The following is a 21,714-nucleotide window of genomic DNA, read 5'->3' as shown; positions in this document are numbered from 1 at the left end:
TCTCTGGGTAGAGGGCGTGTGTGCGTGCATGTGCGCACGCACATGTGTGTATGTCAGGGTGGAGAAGAGGTTACATGGGAATGACACCGTGTGGGAGACCCTCATTAGAGGGAGTGGGAGCGGCAGAAGCCCCAGCCTCCAGGACGACGGAGGAATGGGCACCGTGTAAGTAGGAAAGGCTGGACATGACATCACCGCTCTCCAAAAATGTAGACATTTTCACTTCCCGTTCCTCTGGGACTGTCACTGCCAGACAGTAAGGGCCTGGAAAACGTGGTGTGAGATTCTTTTCCCCCGAAATCACTTTTGCAGCAAAAGGCCAGTGATGGAAGTATTGATGAGGCGGGGGAGGCCAGGGCATCAAAGAGTGAGTGTGTGTGAGCATTCTGGAGGATTCTGGGGGAATGACTGGGGGGAAAACAATGGCAAAAACATCCTTTGCTTTGGGTCCTGGGGGTGGGGCATGGAGGAATGAGGGGGAAGGAGATCGGCTTCTATTCTTCTCCAAGAGGCCCAGCTGCTAAACTGGGGAAGGAAGAAAATTCTTTATTGCTACCCGGAGTGTGATCCATGGACCTGCTGCATGGGCCAGGAGCTCGGTCAACATGCAGCATCTCCAGGATAGCTCCAGATCCAGTGGCTCAGGATCCGCACTTGAACGAGACTCCTATCCAAGTTCTAGAGGCACTGCTCTACTCACTTGTCCCAGCCTCCTGTCCTCCTGGGCCCTACCTCCAACACACCCCTCCCCAGCCCTCTGGTGCTGTTCTGTGCAATCCTAGATTCTCAGCTCCTGATTTTCCCTTCCACTACAGCAACCAGGTCTGCAGCTGTCCTTCAGTGTCCCTGCAGGCTCCTCAGGACTCCTCAAGCTAGATGAGCCTGGAGGACACCAGCCCAGTCCTGTGACCAGTTTGCAGATGAGGAAACAGGCATGAAAAGTGAAGTGATTTGCTCAAGGTCACAAGGCGTGGCCTACAACCTTAGCCTCTGGAATCCTGATGGGAGTTAAAGGATACTAGCATTCAGGGGTCATCCACGTCCAGCCTCTAATTTCATATGTAAGGAAACTGAGGCCCAAGAAGCAGTAATGTGATCGGTCCAGGGTCTGGACAGCTCCTGGCAAAGCTGGGATGCTAATGGCGGAGCCCTCTCGATTGTGTTATTCAGTACACATCTACCTGAGCCCTTATCCTTATAACAATCATGTAAAACATGCCTTTTGTGGATGCCACTTACTGACTGTCCAGGATCTGAACCCTGCTCTGTGGCTCCCACGTCTACAATCTCATCCTATCCTGATGTTAGAAAGCAGGTCCTCTAGTAGTACTAAATCCAGCACTGTTTTCACCACTGTGGCTGCAGTGTTGATGTTGCTTAGTAAATTCAGGAAATATGTGCTGGGGATATTTCATGTTTATGAGCAGTCTCCCCCCAAATAGGCCAAAAGTGGGGACTTGTCTTGGACTGCATTCTGTGCCTCATGCCCTTTCACAGCGGTGCTTTACTGCAGAACCTACTTGGTAAAGATTTGCTGGTCCCTAGCTCTAGGACCCTAGCTCTCCAGAACATGGGAACATCACCATGGTCCCCATTGCTTTTGGTGTTCTGATCCCATAGCTTTACTTGTGGACACAGCCAAACTGCAACAGAACCCAGGCTATGGAGTCCAGAGTCCTATTTAATGCTATGAGAGATAGGAAGGAGAGACGGTCTGTCTGGTCCCCACGCTCCAGGTCTTACATCCACAATCATGGTGGAGAAAACCACTGCACACGTACAAGGATGAGCCTAATAGCAGGCGGACAGAGTACAGGCTCAGTTCATGAGCTTCATATGTGCCGAGCAGAGCACAGGGGGATTAGTCAGAGAAAATCCCACAGAAGTAGCTTTGGGACAGTTTCCTACGAGAAAGGTTTGGAGAAAAGAATACAAAAAACAAAACAAAACAAAAAAAAAGAGCAAGTAGAAACAGATAAGTCAGAAGCAATCTTGGCTGAACCAGTGGGAGAATAGCCAGTCTGAGGCAGGGCATGTAATAGTAGCTCAATTTTAAAACACACACACACTATCGACTTTATCATTGACAAATAGATCGTCTCTGGCAACTTATTAATGATTAATTACCTTACTTTCTCATTCAGTCACTCATAAAATATGTCTTGAGTACCTTCTACATGCCAGTCACCATTCTAAGTGTCAGGGATATAGTAGTGAGCAGACTGCCCAGGAGTGTCTGCCCTCGTGGCACTGATCTTCTAGTGGGGAAAGACAGACAACAAACTACTAAAATGCATCAAACAGAGAGTATATCTGGTTAGGAAAGGCATGGGTGAGGAGGTGATATTTCAGGAAGGCCCTAAAGAGGGAAATCGGAGGGAAGTGGCTGTCAGGCAGAGGGTGGCCAAAGGAGAATAAAAGGGGGAGGTGGGTGTGGAGAGGAGGAGGGTCATTCCTGTGGTACAAGGATGCTGGCTTCTACATCTCATGAGATGCAGGGCCTTAAGAGAGTTTTGAGCAGAGAAGTGACATGATTTGATCCAGATTTTAAAAAGATCAGTAAGCTGATGATTTTTTTTTTAAAGTAGGCTCTACACCCACCATGGGGTTTGAACTCACGATCCTAAGATCAAGAGTCGCATGCTCTATCAGCTGAGCCAGCGAACAACCTCAACAGGCTGACTAATCTGTAGGGGCACAATTGGGAGGCCACCACAATAAAGCAGGTGATGGAGGAGGGTTTCTGGGGGCTGGTCCCCAACACACAAGTGGAAGTAAATGACTGCCTTGGGCATGAAGAAAAGCTCAGGCACCTAGCTCTAGAGCCAGGACACTGCTTCTGATAATCCCCTCCCACATAAAAAGAAAACAAAAGAGCTTTAATTCAAAAAGGAAAAACACTGTTGTAGCTCAACACATTGGGTTGGAGAAGAAAGAGAAAATTCACCTTGTCCCACGCTGGCCTCTGTCACAGCTGGGGAAGAGGAACACAGCAGCAGGGCACTGCCTTATTCTCAACCATCCCATGAAAAATATCCCCAGCTGATCTGGCAGACTGGCATCCCTGAAACCCTCCCCACAGTCGTGGTCCTGACCTCTCCTGCCAACGTTTAGTCACAGGGGGTGGAGGAGAGAAGGACGTTCAGTACTCACATGTGTTGCAGTATGTGCCTTTGGTTTTACCCTAATTCCATAACCAAACCCCACTTTTTTGGAAACATCACCCTGCCCCTTTATGTGCCACTCCACACCTTGTTCTAGGGCTGTGCCAAGCCCTTTACTTTAGAAGACAGAGTTGTTTTTTTTTTTTTCAATGAAAAAAAATAAGGAAAAGTTAGCATAAAATAAAGATTTTAAAAAATCTAATAGGTATGAGACTATATAATTTATGGTCCAACCCATAATACTTTTGACAGTAAGAAGGAGTGCTATTGATCTTTATTTCTGTCAACCCAAGCACGCCTGACTGTAAAGGGGTGATCTTTAAAGGGGTCCTGCCCTATTTCTACCACTCTCCTCCTAGCTCCTGTTCACGTAGTCCAGTTCTGGGCACTGGCTGATGACAGGTGGGGGACCCCAGGCGTAGAGAGACACAACAATTAGTTCTCGGTTCCAATATAGAATCTCCCATTTGTATCGAGATGTGGAGTCAGTCGGGTGGGGTTGGGAAAAGGAAGATCAAAGATATAATTATATATTACTTCCAAACAACACAGAAAAAACTCCACACCAGTTAGGAGGTCTCCATGGAATTAAAAAAAAAACTAGAACTTTGGGGAGATGACCCACCGTTGAGCCAGTTTTCAGTACCGGCAAACCTCAAGAGTGTTGCGGGTTTGGTTCTAGACCACCGCAATAAAGCAAGTTATTATGGTGAAGAAAGTCAAATGAATTGTTTGGTTTCCCAGTACATATAAAAGTTATGTTTGTACTATATTGTAATCTATTAAGTGTGCGGTAGCATTATGTCTAAAAACAACCCATCATACATACTCTGATTAACAAATACTTTCCTGCTAAAAAGTGCTAACCATCTGAGCTTTCAGTCAGTTGTAATCACTGATCACAGATCACCGTAACAAATATAATAATAATGAAAAGGTTTGAAACAATGCAAGAATTGCCAAGCTATGACATAGAGACCAGAAGTGAACAAACGCTTTGGGAAAATGGTGCCAAGAGATTTGTTCAAGGCAGGCTGCCACAAACCTTCAACTATAAAAAATGTAACACCTGCAAAGCGCAATAAAGCACAATAAAACAAAGGTATGCCTTCATTTGTCCGTGGTGGTGAGGTAACCTGTTTGTTGTTGACACTGATGCTGATGATACCAGCTCCTCTCTCAGACAGTAGACAAGCTTCTATTTTCAGTGCTCTCCTTGCCTGACTGATCACTGGCATATGACATAAGTGATTGCCCTCCCCTTGCAATACTTTCTTGGTTTCCACAACTCCCTACAATCCTTTGGCTGTTACTTTTAATCTTGTCTTTTGGATCCTCCTCATGCTCCCAAACTTGAACATGGCAGTGTCTTGGGACTCAACCCTTGGACTTTCCTCTGTTGACGCTCAGCCTCCTGGTAATCTCATACAATTTCATGGCTGTAAATACCACCAGTACCATCTGATGAGGAGTCCTCTGAACTGCAAATTTATATCCATCATGAAGGCAACTCCAGAATTCCTCCCTATCCCGGTAAGGGATAACTCCAGCTTTTTTGATTGCTCAGGATAAGAACCTTAAAGTCATGGTGGACTTCCCTCTGTTTTGCATCCTATGATGAAATTCTTTTGGATTCACCTTTTCTCCAAGTATAAGCAGTGCCACTTGCATGGCTCTGATTCTTGGCTTTCTGTTTTTTCCACTGGTCTAATTATATCCTGGCAACAATGCCACACCATCATATTTATTACTGTTTTATAATAAGTGTTCATTTGATATATTCTTAGTCTTTGTCCTTCCATATAAATTGTCAGGGAGAAAATAAAAAGACCTAACACTGTTATGGTTCCATTAATGGCCACCCAACTTATATGCTATTATTACTGTGTACACTGTAATTCTACCTTATTTACTTTTATTTTAATGTTTATTTATTTTTCAGAAAGACAGAAAGACAGAGTGCAAGCTGGGGAGGGGCAGAGAGAGGGAGACACAGAATATGAAGCAGGCTCCAGGCTCTGAGCTTTCAGCACAGAGCCTAATGTGGGGCTCGAACTCATGAACCATGAGATCATGACCTGAGCTGAAGGCAGACGCTTAACTGACTGAGCCACCCAGGCACCCCGATTCTACCTTATTTTTAACCCTATGAGACACCATCATTATTGTTTTCACAGCCAAGGTACGCATAGGCTTTCCCACATATTTACCACTTTGTTCTTCACTTCTTAAAACTCTAATTCTCCATATGGGATCACATCTGAAGTACATTCTTAGGATTACCTTTAGTGAAAGAATCAGTTGGTGGCAAACCTCAGTTTTTGTTTCGCTATAAATATCTTTATCCTAATACTTCTATATTGTATTTCTCCTGGGTATAGAATTCTGGATTATCAAGTGTTTTCTTTTCAGCACAGGAAGACAGCATGTCAGTATATTCTGACTTCCAACTGCTATGTGAAATCAATGGCTAATTGGACAGTCTCTTCACTGAAGGTAATCTTTTGATTTCTGAACATATTTGAGATTTTTCTTGTGTCTTATATATTCTATGATTTCATTGTGATGAATGTAAATGTAGATTTCTTTTTATTTTTCCTGCTTGAATTTCATTGGGATTATTTATTTATTTATTTATTTATTTTGGAGAGAGAGAGACAGACAGAGAGAGAGAGACAGAGAGAGACAGAGAGAGAGCGAGCGCACAAGTGGGGGAGGGGCAGAGAGAGAAGGAGACACAGAATCCAAAGCAGGCTCCAGGCTCGGAGCTGTCAGCACAGAGCCCGACATGGGGCTCGAACTCACAAACCGTGAGATCAAGACCTGAGCTGAAGTCAGACGCTTAACTGACTGAGCCACACTGGGATTCTTCAATCTCCAAATTGGAATTCTGTTAGCAGAATTAGCCAGTTAGGTGACCATCGGTTAGTGTATCTTGTTCATTACTATTCTCGCTCCTTTTGCAGCAGTGCAATTAAATACATGTTAAATTTTCTCAGTCTGTTTCCAAATCTATTAATTTCTCTTTTGAATTCTCAATCTTTTGTCTCCCTATGCTGCATTATGGATAATTTTTTCTAACCTGTGCTGTACTTCACAAATTATCTCTTTAGCTATGTCTAATTTGTTGTTAATCCCATCCATGGTGAGTATATATATGTAATATTATGTTTATGTACATTTATATACTCCTGTTCATATTCATATCACATATGTTCATTATTAAATATTTATATATTCATATTTATCAATATATATTCATTTCTAGAAGATTATTGGCTGCTTTTCAAATCTTTAGGTCATTTTTAAAATAGTTTCTTATTTTTGGCAGATATTTTCAACCTGGCTGTCTTAACCTGTGACCTTTAGTCTTTTCTGTCTATCCCCACTGGTTCTCTTTCAGAGTGCTTCAGCTTCTTGTGCAATTGATTGTTTTTAACTGTGTTCTCTTTTTGGTCCTGGAAAAATTCTGGGGGATTTTTTGAGGACTGGTGTAAATATGCTTTCCTACAGAGAATCTGTGTTGGCTTCTGCCAGGCACCTGGAAGGGCTACCTGTCCTCGACCAAGTTTACAGCCCGAGGTTCCCTGGGTCTCTCAAGTGACAAACTATGCTGTAAGTCCATGATGGGGATCATCCATGACCACTTCTCAGAGACAAGGTTTTGTTCCTCTTTTCTCCCTGTTCTACTTAGAACCAGAGCAGTGTTCTCTACAATCACACGAGTCGGGAGGGGGTGGGTTTAGTTCTATTTCACATTTATTCTGAGAGTGTGGTTCCTTGTGGAGTTCCAGTTTAACTTGGTGAGAACTTCCTGTTAGCATCCCCACTTTGAGTGAGCCATATCTTCTGATTTCTATCCTCCTTGCCCCATAAAACCACCAAAACCAAAGCCCAAGTTTGTCTACATGGGAAAATGTCCTCAAAGTAAAAGCAGTATTAACGCCCAGGTATGTGTTTCTTGGTTATCAGTTTCCCCTAGATGGATCCATATTAGGAATAGCCTGGTATTGGGGTGCCTGGCTGGCTCAGTCAGTTAAGCATCCAACTGGTTCAGGTCATGATCTCACAGTTCAAAAGTTCAAGCCCCACATAGGGCTCTGTGCTGACAGCTAAGGGCCTAGAGCCTGCTTCAGATTCTGTGTCTCAATATCTCTCTGCCCCTCCCCTGCTCACACACTCGCTCTCTCTCTCTCAAAAAAATAAATAAATAAACATTAAAAATTAAAAAGAAAGGAATCGCCTAGTAATCTTTACTAACCTATCAGCCCCCCAAGCCTTTAGGAAGAACGAAAAAATACATCCATCCAGTATTTTTTGTTATTTTCAGCAAGATGGGGTGCTACTAATATCCTAACCTACCACTACTGGAGATAGAAGTCTATTTTACTTATCAATTTTCTTATTTATGTATGTATTTGCCATCTGTAAACTCCTTAAAGGAGGGATTATTTTATTTTCTACTCTATCCCCAGTGCCTAAGAACAGTGTCAAGCACATAGATGGCACCCATTAAATATATTTTTAATAGTGTTTTATAAAGATTTTACTTTAATCTCTGCACCCAACGTGGGGCTCGAACTCACAACCCCAAGATCAAGAGTTGCACACTCCACCAACTGAGCCAGCCAGGTGCCTCCCCCACCTGCCCTGTTAAACATTTCTTGAATGAATGAATAAACTTGGTGATGACAATATGCATATTGTGGGAGGCTCTGAAATGCAAAACTAAACTTGGTATCATTCCTGTGTAACACCCTGCAACTTGCCACATATTCTTGAATAAATTCTATATGCCTTGCTCTTGTTAAGGTAACAGATGCAGACTTCTAAGTCTTGGCGAGGCACCCATCGCCTCTGTACTTCAGAAGATCTGTACATCATCTCTGTACTGCTCTGTGAAATGAGGAGCAGGAATAGGTGGTGCCTAGGATCCCTTCTCTTTTTCAATTTCTGAGATTAAGACATGGCTCCTGTCCCCAGTGATCACAGTGACCATAATAATGGCAATAATAATCTCAGATCAGGGCCAGAGTTGCCAGAGTCACCAGAAAATAATTATGATTTCAGTCCCAGAATAAGCAATCCCTCCCCAAACCCACAACTAATGCTTAGAAATGCTTAGAAATGCTCCTAAGGACCCAACTCTCCTTTGTAAAACGGAAGTTCCAGTCTTGAACACTAGAAGGAATGTAGACAGAAAGGGGGGGGGGGGCAGGTGTCTCAGTGACCCAAGCTGAGCCCTTCTGAGCTTCACCTTCCTGAGGTCTTCTCGCTCCACTCACATCCTGGTTCCCAAGAATGACCAGCTACCACTTTTCTGATCTGACTTGAGCCTGAATCACAGACCTATTCCTGATCTTTGCTGACACAGCTGAGACCATCTGGGTCTTCTGAAAAGGTTCTTCCAAACTCTAAGGGAGAACATAGGGAAGTAAACATGGCAACTCTAGTAAACATGGCAAGGCTGAAGAATGAGGCTCACGGAGCCAAAGCTGGCTGTCTTCTGTGGTTTCCAGGCTCTGTTCTCTTCCACAAACCATCAGGGAGAGCCAGCCAGCCCACAGCCCCAACAGGCTGCCACAATTCTGCAGCCAGCTTACCCGGATTACTTCTTCCAAGGTCTTGGTCTGTCTCAATGCGGAAGGCACCACATCACAACCCACCCCCGGAAGTTCCAATTTCAAATACCTGGGCTCAAGGCTGGGAAGACAGAGCCCCCTTCTGTAGCCACTGAAAGCCACTGACCCCCATCCCAGGTCCAAGGGAATCACCTTTCCCTCTTCAGATGGCGGTAATGGCCTCGCTATCAGGTAAGATCTTCCCTGTTTAGACAGGACTGTGGCTTCATCTTTACTAGTCCTCGTTATCCCCACAGCATACTAGAATAACCCACCCATACCATTTGCTCTACAGGATCTACATGCGTAAGTTACAGGCAGGTGTTCCATCAAGGAAATTACCATGAACAAGATGGAGGCGAAGTTCATCAAGTAACCTGGGAAACGATCTTTCCAGGTCAGCTTATCTTCATCATCCTGTGGAAACAGGAGAGTACAATCAGAAGGCACAAACAGATATATCGATTTTCTTTCAAATTTGCACCAATTTGCATATTTAGTCATTCATTACTCTAGATAGGTGTTTTCCTAGTCTCTGATAGCCACAACAGCCCTCCTAATTCTGTGATCTCTGCATAGCCTGGAAAAACCAAGGCGAAATGAGGACAAGAGTTGACCCTTGCCTCAAACTGAGCTGACATTTTAGTTATCAGCTGTGTGATCTCAGATACAAGTCTTGACATTTCTGACCCGCTATTTCTTCATCTGTAAAATGGGCGCGGTCATGACACCCATTCTGCCTAATGCACAGGATGGTTTTATTTACTTTGTTTCATTTTAAAGAGAAATATGTGAATGTAATAAAGCAATGGACAGATGACAGACAGAACCTGACCCAAAGAGCAGCATCCCCAAATAGATCATTCTTTAAATAAAACATCAACCATTCACTGTAGATCCTAGTAAGTGTACAAATTACCCACAACTGCCGTTCTTCAAAGAACCTGCACGTGTAATCGTTTGTTTCCTCCGAAAGGACTATGTTCTGCCCCCGGTCACAAAAGCAAACATTTTGAGGCAGAGGTTGGGCTGATGCCTTGCAGTCAATCTGTCTGCGAACCCCACCTTTCCTTCTCAGACTGGGTCCAGGTCACCCAGGCCACTCTCCTGACCACAGTCATCCACCTTGGACAAACTCTGGGGGCCCGCATTGGCAGGGCGATGTCAGCAAGGTACGGATGTAAGACATCTCTACCAATTAGCTGCCACTTAACTTCTGCCCGGGCACTTGATTTCTCCAAGCTGCCGTTCTATAAGATTAGAATTGGTGCAGTGTCCTGCCTACTACCAAGGTTGTGGGGAAAACCCTCTAAAGCCACATTGGTGAAGATGCCCTGGAACAGCAAAGCGCTCCATGCTGGTGAGGCAGGAGTCCCCCTGCGTCTCTGCAATGTGCCTGAGTCAAACTCAGCAAGTGAACGGCCCAGGGCCTCCTGCTCTATTTTCTCTTCCCTCCTCCCTCTTATTTCAGAACACACCTTCTTTGACTCTAGCAACAGTGCCATCTAGCCTGTGAGAGCTTGTACTGTAGGCTAAGGGCCCTCCTGGCCTAAAAGACTTCTTTCTAAAGACAAGTGGGCGCCCACCGTGTGCAGACCCTGGTGCCAGGCGTGGTGGGAAGACAGAAGAAAGTAGATATGATCACTGCCCTGGGAGGCTCACAGTCAGATGACACAGAAGGGACACCCACACCACAAAGCTTCAGGAAGCACTTGCCATTTGGGAGAGAGGGTTATCTGAGGAGTGAGGCTGTGGGCAACTTGAAAAAGGAATGGTGTGTGTCTTCCTCACGGCACATTGAAACTGAGCACAGGGCTGAGCTGGCTCAATAAATGGGGGTGGAAGTGAGGGTTAGGGCAGAAGCCATTCAGTGATTCGCACAGTCATTCCCAGATGACATAAGTAAGTGACACTCATATTTCATAGATGGCATGATACAATCCAGGCTCTAGACACCGAGCCCAGCAGACTTTCCATCACACAGTGAGAACAGGTAACTGACTACCGGTCAGACCATTCTGAACAGGTGGGAGCTTGTAAACTTACTCCTATTAGGACTGGAACAAGACGTGTTCCTATTCTAAATTAGGCCAACATTAAGAGGCAGTTAGCATTCCTTTACTTTTCTCCCTCAGTGTCAATTCTTAGTTTTACTCACACCAGTGATATTTGAGATTTTGATGAGGAAAAGTGAGGATGAGTAAGATAGTAATATCACACCAGATTACCATGCATCTTAGATTGATTAGCCAGCCTATGGTGAGGGCCAAGCGGCATGCACCCACACACAGAGGTAAGAACTCTCAGCACCTCCCTCCTCTTTTAACAATGGAGATGACAACACTTGTCCTACCTAAGTGGCAGAGGCATTGTGCAGATCAGGAGTGAATGCCTCATGAGAGCTTTGTAAGCTATAAGGCGGTAGCAGACAAAAGTAAGATCTCATCAGCTTTATGGTTATGTCAAAGGTATCAAAGGATTAGGAAGCACTTAGCTAATGTCCCCATTGTTAAGATACAAGGCTAGCTGTCTTCTGTGTTTGTTTCTTTGTCTCTGCTGTCTTGGGTCTTTGTCTCCGGGTTATTGTTCCTACTTCCAAGTCTCCAAATAGCAAACAGCTCAGCCGTAATATTCACTTGAAACCAACAAAGTGCCCTTTGGAAATGGGAGCACTGACAGTGTAGCAGGTGAGAATACTATGTAAACAAAATCCTTCCGGAGCAGTTTTGAAAAGCGGCCAATCATCCCTGAGTTGTATTTTCATTTTTAATTAAGGTATAATTTACATAGAGCAAAATTCCCCTCATTAGTGTGCAGTTCCATGAGTTGTGATAAACATAGACTGCTGTGTAGCCACAAGCACAATGAGGACAAGGAATAATTACAATTCACTCAATACCCCCCCCCCCCCACCCAAACCCCAGGTCCCTTTGGAGTCCATCTCCCCGATCTCCAGCTCCTGGCATGACCTGCCATGTGTCCCTTTAGTTTTTGCCTTTTCCAGAATGCCGTATAAGTAAACTAGAGAGTATGGAGCCTTTGGGCCTGACTTCCTTCACTCATCACATGGCAGCTGAGACTCATCCATGTGGCATTCCCAGAAGTCTGCTCCTTTTCATTGCTGAATAGTGTTTCATTGTATGGACGTGCCATGGTCCACCTACCAATCAGCAGCAGAGAGGTGTTTGGACTGTTTCCACCTTCTTATGATTATGAATAAAGTCATTGTAAGTACTGGTGTACTGGTTTTGGTGTGAGAATAGGTTCACTTAGGTAACTACCAAGTCATGGACTTGCTAAGTCATAGGGTAAGTCTAGAAACGAGACCGAGAACAGTGATAACTGTACAAGACACCTTCTGTGAAGATGAAATGAGGTAACACATGGGAATTTGTATGGGTCCGTGCCCATACACACAGCTAGAACCCAGTATTTGTTACCTAGTATCATTACCATCATTATTATGGCTTCATCTACCGTGGACCTTGGCCATGACTGGAACATATCAGGTTAAGTTTCCTTGTCAAAGTAGCAAAGGAAACCCCAATTCACTTTGGGCACTACTTCCTATAGCTCAGACCCAGGGACGACTCTTCCTGTTCCAGAGCTACACAACCATCCTGTGTGGCCTCATTCTGCCATTTTGGTGCCACTCTGCCCTCAGACATAGCTGCCTAACGTTCCCTCTGCTGAGTGAGTGCTCAAGAACTCTCAAAAACATCTACTTTAGAAACAGAGGTCCCACCAACTTTACCATATTCTCTCTTTTTAGTTCTGTCTCCAAAAATAGTTCCTTCTCCAGGAACCCTTCATAGCCTGACCAGAGTAAGGCCAGCTTTTGAGTACATGTCCCTCCTTTCACTGAGCCTGAGCACCCCCACCCCCAACTGGTCTTGGTCCCCAGAGCCCCAGCACACACAGCCTCTTGGGCTGAGCCCAGTTCCTGCCCCTCAGCCCTGTGGACTTGCCCATGACTGATGCCCAGAGCCATCTAGAGACTCTAGAGATAAAGAAAGACTTTTAGGGACAGGGCCTCAATCGAGGAGGGAAGTCTTGGCAAAGGAGCATGAGGCAGTCACATGGCACAGCACCTAAGTCTACAGGCATGCCTGAAGCCCAGGGCTGAATGCAGTGTAATTTGTGGCTAAAATGGAAAACATTCTTTAATCCTCCCACTGCTTGGTTTACCCAGCAGACATAGAAAAACAGACTCTGGCTCCCTGTCTCCTGTCCTGAGGTCCAGCCTGCTTACTCTGCCCTCTTGGCTCCCCACACAGCTTGCTGCTTCACTTTCTCTTGTTTCTCAGCCTGCTGCCTTGGCCTTCCTGGGTTCCATTGCTGGGCTGAGATCTTCTCTCTCCCTGACCCTGGTCCCCACCGTTCCACTGTGTGCTCTGCCCAGATTCAGAATGGAGACAGCCCCTCCCTACTCACTCTCTCAAGGGAACACTCTTCTACACTGACCCCCTGGCAGGCCTCCTTGCCTGTAAAAGGAGGGAGTCTGGGCTGAAGCCATTAGCCCCTCCACTAGTAATATATGTGAGGCCTTAAGATATAACCTCAGCTATAACATCACACAAAGGCCTTAAGCCGAATGACCATGGACTTAGAATATGTCTAAACCCTGTGCCAGACTCCAAGGCTGACCTGATCTGGGGTCTGGCTCCTCTCGAACTTCATTTCTTACCATTTAATCCTTTGCTTACTCCATTTCAGCCCCTTGGTTTCCTTCTTGCTCACTGAACACCCCAGCTGGTTTCTACCCCAAGACTTTTGTCAGACTCCTCGCTGACCTCTTTACCCAGCTAGGCCCTCTGCTCACACTCCTGTTCTCAGTCCTAGCACCCCTCCCGCCATGAGGTCTGTCCCAGTGCTCCAGTCCATCCCCTGGCCCTTTCCATTCTCGATCACATCTCTTCCCTATCTGAAGTTATCTTGCTTGTTTATCTCTTCTCTGTCTCCCTCAGGAAAACAGAAGCTCCACGAGGACAGGCAGTTTCTGTGTCTACTTCTGCACCGGATCTCCGGAGCTGTGGTCAGCCTGGCCCATGGAGTTCACGTGCAAGTAGGACTCAGTGAGTGAATATCAGCTTGCAAACAACAGCCTAGCTCATTCTGGTAGCACTCTGTGCTCACAAGGTTGGGACCAAGTATTTAATCTTGGAGTGCGACAAATTTAGTGCCACATTAAGAGGAGCCCACAAAACAATGCTGTGCCACTGCCTCGAGTTACACACCAGTGCCAAGACCTAAGGGGGAAATGCAAATGGTTCATGGTGACCTTTCAACATTTAAAAAAAACAGTCAAGCACGTGTCCCACGGGCACGCGCCATTGAGGACAGCTTTTCTCACGCTAAACAATACAGGGAAGAGTTTTAGCCTGTGACTGATAACCAGAGGTGTTCTGACCCATCTTCCTGCCTTCAGGCTAGGAGGCCACAAGCCATCCTGTGCTCATCAGGAAGATCTCTGTGACAGAGACCCTGCAGCCACACTTAGCTCCTCCTGGTTGTATCTTGTCCCTTTGGGTCACATATTATATCTTACTGTACCCTACAAGCCTCTAGCTTCAGTTTGGACCCTTTCCTGATGTTCTAGCCCACAGAAGACAGAACCGATCTGTAGAACATTTGCTTACAAACTGGAAGTTCTTCATGAAATCCCCCCTTATTCTTGCTTTCTTCAGGCTCCATACTCATCATTCTTATTTTTTTCTACCAAACATGTATGGCTCTGCATTCCCGTCTGTATCTACTCCCTCTGTACCATGATGGCCCTATAGGTGGGTATCCATAGCTCACAGTGCTGGGGTGGGCAGGGGGCTGGGAAGTAGGTCCTGAGCCTTAGAAACTGGACAGGAGAGGGTTGGGGGCTCATCCCCCAGCAGATAGATGCTCAGGGCAAACAGAAGATGGGCGCTGCTATGCAGGCGTGAGGTTGGAATGGGACACCCATGGTGATGTCACTGGCTCCCACATTAGCTAATCATCACAACCACTTGGGGAGCGTTTGAAACTACACCAGTTCCTGGCCAGGCCCCAGATCTACTTAATCAGAATCTTAGGGGTGAAAGAATCAGTTTTTGAAAATGCTTCATGGGTGACGCTGTAGATCAGCCCAATTTGGGAACTACTCTTCAAGACTCACCCCTCCCTTGCTGTTTTGCTCCAGGGCCCATATTCCTGTGGCTTGCCCCACTGTGAACAGTCTCGGAGAGGAGCTCACAGCGTGGAAGCAAGCTTGGAGACAATTCCCTCATAAGAAGAGTGTCCACACAGAATGTGTCATGTCAGCTGCCCTGCTGGCCCAGACAACTTGCCAACTGGCTCCCATCCACACCCTCCCCGCCCACCCGCAGGCTGACTGCAGAGATGGAGCAGGCACACATCACATTCGAGTGTGGGGATAAATTTCAGATCTACTGCGCTGTGTTGGCAAGAACCCAGAGGAGAACGCACGCCCTAGGCATCAGCCATGCTTGGAAGGCCAGTAGCTGAGGCCTGGTGTGGTTTGCAAACCATTTGTTGGACATGTCAGAGAAGACTTAGTAGCTGATTACCTGGCTTCATTTGCAAAGTTTACCTTGCATTTTTGTGAACTTATTGAGCTTTAAAATTCCCCACTAGGTGCAGAGCAGCTTAATAGACACCATATTAGGGGATGGTCCCTGCCCTCCATTCAAAAGCAGAGGTGACAGGCTTCTCAGCATGGGGGAAAAAAATGACATTTGGAACTGTGTTGGTAACTTTTATTTAAAGACTGCGCCCTTTGAAAGATTTCAGGTGCAAATGAGTAAATAATGAACTTTACTCTTCTGAGTAAGGGCACTTTGTTCATGGTTTTAGTAACAACATCAATAAATTCTGGCCTCAAGCCAGGGACAGGGGTGTTACTCTCACACCACAGTTAGACTGTTAGATTGCATACATTTAAACTGGTGCTTGTAACTAGGTCTGCATGAGAAACAATTGTTCAGGAACTTGCAACAACAGTACACTGGCAAAAAGACACTGTAATTAACTCTCACTGTGGAATTTAGTGACACTGAACTTGAGCCTGCAATGTTTGTTTGTTGGTTTGGTTTCAGATTTTGTTAACTAGTAGACAACAGTGGTTAGTTGCTAATCCTCTTCATTAAAAACAGAGGTCAGAGCAAATGGAAAGGAACCCCAGCAAGGAAAATTGGGTAAGACACCCAGAAGCACTTCCTAGATCTTCCTCAAACCTGGCGGGGGGGGGGGGGGGGGGGCCAGTCAAGGAAGGTGTCTTCCATTATGCTTCAGGAGAACAGTAATCTCCAACCCTGGCCCTGGCACCTCCTTGTAGACACACCCAGAGCCACTAAAACACATCCTGTTCTGAAATTAAAAAGTGAAATAATCCACACAAGGGATGTCTCCCTCCATATGGACTGTGGGTAAGGTGAGAGCCTGCCCCATCCATGCATGCTTTTTCTTTGGGTTTGGTGCCCTCCGTGACCAGGAGTTGGCTCTGTCCTGTTAGGCTGAGGATATCCTGGACAGAGCCACAGGACCATAACAGAAGGCAGTGTCCTTGGCATGCCTCACTAGGCTCTGGCACAGACAGGGGAGTGAAGCAAACGACAGGAAGAAAATCTAGAAAGGGGAGGAAATGGAGGAGGAAGGGAGAGGATTGTTGCTTGTGGTTGAATGCACAGGTGGTCTCTGCCCAGCTTCCTCTGTTGCTAGTAACACCACAGGGCCCAGGACGGGGCTCTGCCCACAGAGGGCTACTGGGTGGACTAAGTGTGTGCAGATCCCAGCACAGGAGGGCAATTGGAGCTTCTGCACTGACTGCCACCAGGCCATGTGGTGAGGAAGGGAAGGATCTGGGGCCTGCTGCTATCAGCAGACCCCCCTGCACTGCTGCACCTCCTGCTCTCGTCTCACCCATATAGAGACCTTGTCATCAGCCCCTCTAGCTCCCAGTCAGTACTGAGTTCAAAGGATTTGCTTTTGACACTCAAGAAAGGTTATGACACATTAATAGGCTGGTGGGGTCAGGCCTCTCAGATGCCACTGGTGCAGTAGCCCTAGCTGCCAGACTATTGACAGAAGGTGCTAACGAGTCCTTTTACAATCATTTAGTGAGCATCTACTTTGTGCACAGACTGTGCTGTGCTCTAAGAGTCTTAATGTCATTACAGAGACAGATGGGTAAACACTTACAGTGCAGTTGAGTAGTCGCTGGGATGTGGCCATGCCCAGGATGCCATGGAAGCATGGGGGAAGTGCTCCTAACTTTTATGTCTTCGGAAAGACTCGGGAAAATGCATGAATGAGTGCTTGTATATATATGTGTGCATACACGCACACGCACACGTATACACAATCAAGTGTTGTGGTCTGGGAGCACCCCAGAATAGTAACTCTGCTTAACTAAGGTAGTGGTCCAACACTGACTGTTCTATCCATCCATCCATCCATCCGCCCACCCATCCATCCACCACTCATCTCTCCATCCATCCACCCACACATCTATCCACCCACTCACCTGTCCACCCATCCACCAACTCACTCATCCATCTATCCATCCATCCATCCATCCATCCATCCATCCATCCATCCATCCACCTACCCATCCATCCATCCACCTACTCATCCTTTACTGTGTGCTTACCATTGGTCTACCCACCCACCCATCCATCCATCCATCTACCCACCTACCCCACCCATCCATCCATCTACCCACTCACCCATCCATCCATCTGCCATTCATCCATCTATCCACCCATCTATCTCTCCACCCACCCACCCTTCTATCCACCCACTCACTCATCCATCCATCCACCCACTTACCCGTCCACCCATCCACCAACTCACTCATCTATCCATCCATCCACCCACCCACCTACCCACCTACCCTCCCATCCACTCACCCACCCACCCACCATCCTTTACTGTGTGCTTACTATGTTACAAGCATTTTTCAGGATTCTTTATATATCTGATCTCATTTATTCCTCACAATAAGTTTATGAGATAGGAATTATTAGACCTATTTTACACCTGAGAAAATTAGGACCCAAGAAGATTACTTACTTGATCAGGGTCATGCTAGTACATTCATAAGTCGCTGAGCTGGAATTTTAATCTAGATGTGAATGATTTTAAGTCAGTGTTCTTTTTTATCTTTCCTGCATTCCATACACTGTGTCCTTCAGAACACTGGATGTTCCACATGCACAACCTCTCTCTCTTTTAGGATATGTAATAGGCCAATGAATACCAGAGGCTCTGAGAAGACCTGAAGTATCTCCACCTAAGCCAGCATTCCCAGACCCAGCTGACCATGAAACTTCTTTGGCGGCCAACTACCAGTCCCATGGCTTTTTGACAAAAGTTGCTTTATACCCTTTCTGATCTAGGATTACAACCTAGGACTTCTGCCCCCACCCCCCACCCCCCCGGCAAGGTATTTCTTTTCTTCAGCCAGCAAATAATGATTTGACCTTATGCCAATCAACAACCCATCCCTTGCATCTTGAAGATGTTTTTCTCCAACGGGCCTTCCACCTCTATTCTCTCCCCTGAGCTGCATGGCTTTTCCACGAAACACAGATGGTAAACAACCTCATGGAAATGAGGGGTTTGATCTGCAAGTGTGGGCTGCACATACACTGGAACCTTCTCAACCTGTCTCCTGGCTCTGGGTCTCAAACTGTGACTGGCCTGGGGCAAGCACCCATCTTCCTGGTTATTCTAGCCTCATACCTTCCACTGCAGGTACTACTGTTAGGCTGGCAGGATAATGACCTCGCTTTCAACGCTCGGTCTCTCAATTGCCAACTTCAGCATTAGAGAGATCTATCTGTACTTAAGTGTCTCTTTCCATCCTGCTCATAGTTCTCTTCCTGAAAAAGAGACAGACTGGCAGGACCAAGCCAGACATGCATGCTCCATGCCCAGAAGAGATTTTACTCACTGCCTCAGAAAGAGGGACTGGGCCCTGCCTCTCCCCACCTGCAGCCAAGAACCAGAAGCCAAGGCTGACACAGTGTTGTGTCCACCTGGGGGAAGCCCCTCCACTCTGCACCCTGCCCCACATCCCTGTTCCGCCACCTCTGACCCAGAGAGTCAACACACGTCACCTCCCTGCACTCCAGGCCCTGACTCACCACATTGTTGGGCAATGACTGCCCAGAAATCTGCAGCCTCAGCTGCTCCAACCAGGCTCCCTGCTCTGTACCACAGGGTACAGCCACCTCCCTATATCACAGGCTAAGGGTTTTGTTTTGTTTTTTTTCCAATGAGCTCAAGTCACCCCATCTCAGTCTCCTGGGAGTTGGCTCCCAGGTCATGCACAGGGCATCCCTTTACTTAGGGAACAAAATGCACCGCTTCACATAAGAGCCTGCCCTCTTCTGACCTCTCCACCACTCACTCCTCCATCTCCAGACCCTGGCAAAGGGCAGCCAGGGTTCTCTGGGATCCTGCATGAGCTAGATCAGAATTTATGGAGGATGCATTATGTTTTGATTTTTTTCTGATATAACAGTGAGGACTGAGGCAGAGGAGGGAAGAGAAATCTACTTCCTTGAAAATGGCAAGTAACCTGGAAGGAAGCCCCCGGGCAACAGATGCCTGATAGAAACAAGGAGTCTCCTCCATCACTCTTGCTTTCTTGCCCTTATTTCCATCCATTTCACTACATCTTCAACAAATACTTCTGGGAAAAGAAGGAGGGAAAACAAAAGTGAAGGAAAGAGAGTTTCAAATTACTCCTGTTGACTTCTCTCTCTCCTTTTTTTCCTTTTCTTTTTTGAGAGAGATAGAGAGTGTGCCCATGTAAGCAGGGCAGGGGGGCAGAGAGAGAATGAAGGAAGGAGGGAGGGAAGGGGGAGAGGAAAGAGAGAGAGAGAGAGAGAGAGAGAGAGAGAGAGAGAGAGAGAGAGAATATGAATGAATGAATCCCAAGCAGACTCCACACTCAGCATGGAGCCAGACAGGGGGCTTGATCTTACTACTGTGAGATCATGACCTGAGCCAAAATCAAGAGTTGGACCCTTAACTGACTGAGCCACCAGGTGCCCCTCTCCCTCCTTCCTGAGTGTGGGGAGGAAAGCATCAGGCAGCTACCCCGGGGCTGCCCTAGAGTGGATGGATGGCTCACATTACCACTGGTTTGTGCTGAGGAAGCACTCCTGAAGTGAGGTTCTAGCCCCAGCTCTGCCATTTACTTGCTGTGTGCCATTCAGGAGCCAGAAGGAAAAGAAAAAGACATTCAAATTCCTCACTACTGAATTTTACCTTGAAAAAGTAAACTAATTTTCTGAACTATGCTCACTACTATATCCATCTCCTTTCTTCTCCCAAAGCTTCAGGCTCCCCCGCAAAGGTGGCCACTGGTATTTCAGCAGATGAAGACTCTTTGGTAGGTGTGCAGTAAATAATTAACCTTAACCAAAAAGAGGTCTGATCTTTGCCCTTGGCTGCTTAGAATGCCATGGCTGATGGGAGCATCTTTGTCTGGAATATTTGGCCACCAAACTGTATGATAATGTGATTTATGGTGAGGTCTTTGGGCCACATGGCATCAGTTCTACCCCAACACAGGCTGGAGACTAAGGATCAGCCATGCAGGTGGTATATATGACCAAGCCCCAATAAAAACTCTAGACACCAAAGCTCTGGTTTGCCTGATGGGCATTACTTTGTGAGTACTGTCACACACTGATGCTGAGAAAGTGACACTGCCCTGACCACATGGGGAGAGGACGCTCCAAGTTCCATGTTTGGTGCTTTCTTGGACTCTACACTATGTACTTCATCCCTTGGCTGCCTTCAAGCTATGTCCTTTCCTTGGAATATACTATGCCATCAATATAACAGCTTTCAGTGAGTTCTGTGAGTCCTTCCAGCAACTCACCAAAGGGAGGTATAGGGACCGCCAGACTTGTGATCTGTGTCAGAGCTGAGGGTGGTCTGTGCAGACGAAGGCTCCTAACTCTGAAGTGAGCTAACTCTTTATAGTTGGCCTCAACTTTTATGGTAGATAATACTGAGTAACGGATTGGCAGATGGTACTTCTACTGGTGGAGCGATTCCTCCTGTAGTGGTCTGGGGAACGTACCCAGCAAGGGCTCCTGCTTCATGAAAAGATTACAGGGATTGCCTTAAATGTAGCAGTCAGCTTTTAGAATCAGATAAATGCAAACGCACACTGCCACAGTGCCAGGGTTGCAGAATTTCTGGCAGTCTTGGTAATCCTTCATGGAGACAGTGCTTGGGAGCTACACAGCCTTCCTTGCTGTGCCCTTGGCCCTCGGTTCATGCTGTCAACATACACTCATTGCATTCTGTTCTGATTTTCTGTGTGTTTCCGTGCATATCAGACTGTGAGCCCCCTGAGAGCCGAGACCATGTCTTGCTCATCTTCTGCTTTCTGGAGATCAAGGCAAAGGTTACACTCTAAGTGTCTGATGAATTAATTGAACTGGGTTTGCTGATCCTTCAAGACAGTAAGCAGTTGTGTCCATGGATGTGTGGTTATTATAGCCCCATAACCAGTTTCTCTTTAAACTGTGAGCCCACATAAAATTTTACAAGTCTCCCGTTCCTCTCTAAGAAGATAGCCAAAAGGAAAAATCAACACAGAGGCAGCAGCATGGAGCTAGGAGCACACACGTGGGATGTGGGAGACCAGGGACCTGGTGACAGCCTCATAATCCCTGGTGGCTACATGACCTTAGACAAGTCACTTGACCTACCACGAGGTCTTCTCACTGTGAGGCAGCAAAAAATAGCGTGGCATCTGGCCACCTCCCCTCCACCCACAGAGGTGCCAAGAGGTAATAATTCTAAAGCTCATACTATCACAAGTTCAGATTCCACAGATATTTTTTAAGCACTTAATACCTGTTAGGGACTCTAGAAGGCACTTCACCATTGTTTCTTTCCCTTGAGTG

At 46.4% G+C, this 21,714-nt stretch overlaps 1 protein-coding gene across 1 annotated transcript in view; it reads right to left on the bottom strand.

The window, feature by feature from the left end:
- The window catches only part of ANO2 (anoctamin 2), a 341,667-nt gene that overhangs the window by 65,108 nt on the left and 254,845 nt on the right, over window positions 1–21,714 (bottom strand). Inside the window, exon 15 of the mRNA XM_058743946.1 lies at window positions 9,128–9,202. Within this exon, the coding sequence (XP_058599929.1) occupies window positions 9,128–9,202 (75 nt within the window). The remainder of the gene's footprint in view (window positions 1–9,127; window positions 9,203–21,714) is intronic.

The sequence above is a fragment of the Neofelis nebulosa genome, chromosome 8, assembly GCF_028018385.1.
Source record: "Neofelis nebulosa isolate mNeoNeb1 chromosome 8, mNeoNeb1.pri, whole genome shotgun sequence".
NCBI lineage: Eukaryota > Metazoa > Chordata > Mammalia > Carnivora > Felidae > Neofelis > Neofelis nebulosa.
Note: the sequence above shows the minus strand (reverse complement) of the source record. Positions and strands in the feature narration are given on the sequence as shown.